The 2,550-nt window shown below is 54.4% G+C and overlaps 1 protein-coding gene across 1 annotated transcript in view; it reads right to left on the reverse strand.

Moving 5' to 3' along the window:
• Positions 1-893: 893 nt before the first annotated feature.
• si:ch211-157b11.8 (fibroleukin) overlaps positions 894-2,550 on the reverse strand; it is a 5,457-nt gene continuing 3,800 nt past the window's right edge. The window contains exons 4-6 of the mRNA XM_060069925.1: positions 2,227-2,339; positions 1,872-2,140; positions 894-1,678 (exon numbers count right to left, since the gene is read on the reverse strand). Coding sequence (XP_059925908.1) covers positions 1,342-1,678; positions 1,872-2,140; positions 2,227-2,339 — 719 coding nt within the window. The 3' untranslated portion in view covers positions 894-1,341. The remainder of the gene's footprint in view (positions 1,679-1,871; positions 2,141-2,226; positions 2,340-2,550) is intronic.

Consider the following 2,550-nt stretch of genomic DNA (forward strand, 5'->3'; position numbering starts at 1 on the left):
AGAGGAGGAGAGAGGAATGGAGGAGAGAGGAGAGGAGAGGAGAGGAGATGAGAGGAGATAAGAGACACATGCTGACATAGGCACTTACTGGCATGTGTGTATGTGTGTGTGTGGGAGAGAGTGATGAGTTATAAATATATTTCCCGTCATAGTTTGTGTGTGTGTGTGCGTGCGTGCGTGCGTGTGTGTGTTTTTGTGTGTGTGTGTGTGTGTGTGTGTGTGTGTGTGTGTGTGTGTGTGTGTGTGTGTGTGTGTGTGTGTGTGTGTGTGTGTGGTTCTGGGAAAGCAGGGGTGACGGAGGATGGCAAGTAAGAGAGAAAAAAGACCTCAGCAAGAATAAACTCTTCTCTGTTAGGTGTAAAACCTCATCGGACCATCTGTGGGCTACAACTGGAGTCTCCTTCCTCTATTTCCCTATGTATCTCTCTCTCTCTCTCTCTCTCTCTCTCTCTCTCTCTCTCTCTCTCTCTCTCTCTCTCTCTCTCTCTCTTTCTCTCTCTGTGTGTCTCTCTCTCTCTCTCTCTCTCTCTCTCTCTCTCTCTCTCTCTCTCTCTCTCTCTCTCTCTCTCCCTCTCTCTCTGTGTCTCTCTCCCTCTTCTCTCTTCCTCTATCTCCCTCTCTCTCTGTAAATCTTAATCCCATCCAAGTTTCTCAGAAGACGTTTATCAGTAGAAAACACTGTCACCTTATGCGATCAAATCTGACTTCCTACAAAGAAAGATGACATATTAGAAGTTTGATGAGATATTAGACATCCTCAAAGTGCAATTCTTGCTCTCGTCGCAATTTTTGATGAGCAATCATTTTAATTCCATATATTTTTTAACTGCAATACATTCTGGCAGAATTTAATGAAAGAACATCAAAGGATAATAAATCACATAAACAATTGATTAATAAGTAAGCTCTATATTTATTTAATTCAGCTTGGTGTATTTGTGATACATTTACTGCCAGGCCACTCCTGGGTCATTATGTGAATGTTTTTCCTCTAGATCAGCGTTTCCCAACCCGTCGGTGGAACCGTTGGATCCACCGCTTAAAACATTAAAAACATACAAATTGACTACCGGTCCTCCAAGATATCTTATGAATATAAGAAAGATTTCTTATGAAAATAAGCAATCTTAATCCGGTCCTTGGAACAAAAAAGGTTGGGAACCCTGCTCTAGATTTCTCCGGCCACATCCCATTTCTACCCCTTACCCCTTACCCTTACCCCTCCCCCTTGTTTTGAAGGGGCAAGGGGAAGGGGGAAGGGGTAAGGGATAAGGGGTAGAAATGGGATTGGGCCTTAGGCCAATCCCAATAGAGAGTCGTATGAAGCCGCTCTCCGTCTCCTCAGCCTCGCGGCCGCCCCGGCCTGGTCTTCATCTCCACGGTCTTGAAGGAGAGGCGCTCTCCCGTGCGCGCGTCCGTCAGGGCGTGCCACGTGCCCCAGTAGATCCCGTCGGTCAGGCCGCCGTAGCGTCCGCGGTAGTAGCGCCCGTTCAGGTTGGCGGCCAGGCAGGCGTCGAACCACCAGCCCGCCCCGTAGTAGCGGGCGCAGTGGCCGGCGGCGTAGCGGTCGTGGTCGCGGTCCGCCGTGCTGAAGGCCCGGCCGTCGTGGTTGTAGCGCGCGCTGTAGCTCAGGGCGTTGCCCGCGTCGCCGGAGTACTCCCGCGCGGTGAGACGGAATCTGGAGAGAACCGGATCAGGGCTCTGGTCATTAGCCTCCAGCCCGCCCGCACGCACACACACACACACACACACACACACAAACACACACACACACACACACACAATCTCCCCCCCCCCCCACACACACACACACACACACACACACACACACACACACACACACACACACACACACACACTCCGCTGTGTACCGTTGAGCCTCGGGCCCGACCCTGAAGCTGCTGTAGACGGCGTGGCGGCGCTGCTGCCTCCAGTCCTCCAGCTCGATGCGCAGCGTGTGGGGGCCGCCGGCGGCCGTCAGGGCGTGGAGCGCCGCGTTCCCCAGCCACAGCTCCCCGGCCGGCGGCGAGCCGAAGCCCTCGGCGTAGGCCTGCCACGTCCGGTTGAAGTCCAGCGAGCCGTCCTGCCGGCGCTGGAACACCGTCCAGCCGCCGCCCGCCGTCTGCATGTCGCACTTAGCCTACAGGGGGCAGAGAGGCGTCACCGTCAGCCAATCACAGCCCGGCCTCCCGTCAGCAAGGGTGGAGGAGGGTGGAGGAGACGTGCCTCCAGGGCCGGGCGCTGCAGGGCGGGCTGGATGGTGTAGAAACCGTTCTCCACGATCCCCCGTCGGTAGATCTCTGCGCAGTCCTGAGGGTGGAGCCGGGCCAGCGGGGGGACTGAAACCACACACAACACACTCCGTACAGCGCTGGTCTGGTCCTTGATACACAACACACTCCGTACAGCGCTGGTCTGGTCCTTGATACACAACACACTCCGTACAGCGCTGGTCTGGTCCTTGATACACAACACACTCCGTACAGCGCTGGTCTGGTCCTTAACACACAACACACTCCGTACAGCGCTGGTCTGGTCCTTGATACACAA

Source organism: Gadus macrocephalus, chromosome 13 (assembly GCF_031168955.1).
Source record: "Gadus macrocephalus chromosome 13, ASM3116895v1".
NCBI lineage: Eukaryota > Metazoa > Chordata > Actinopteri > Gadiformes > Gadidae > Gadus > Gadus macrocephalus.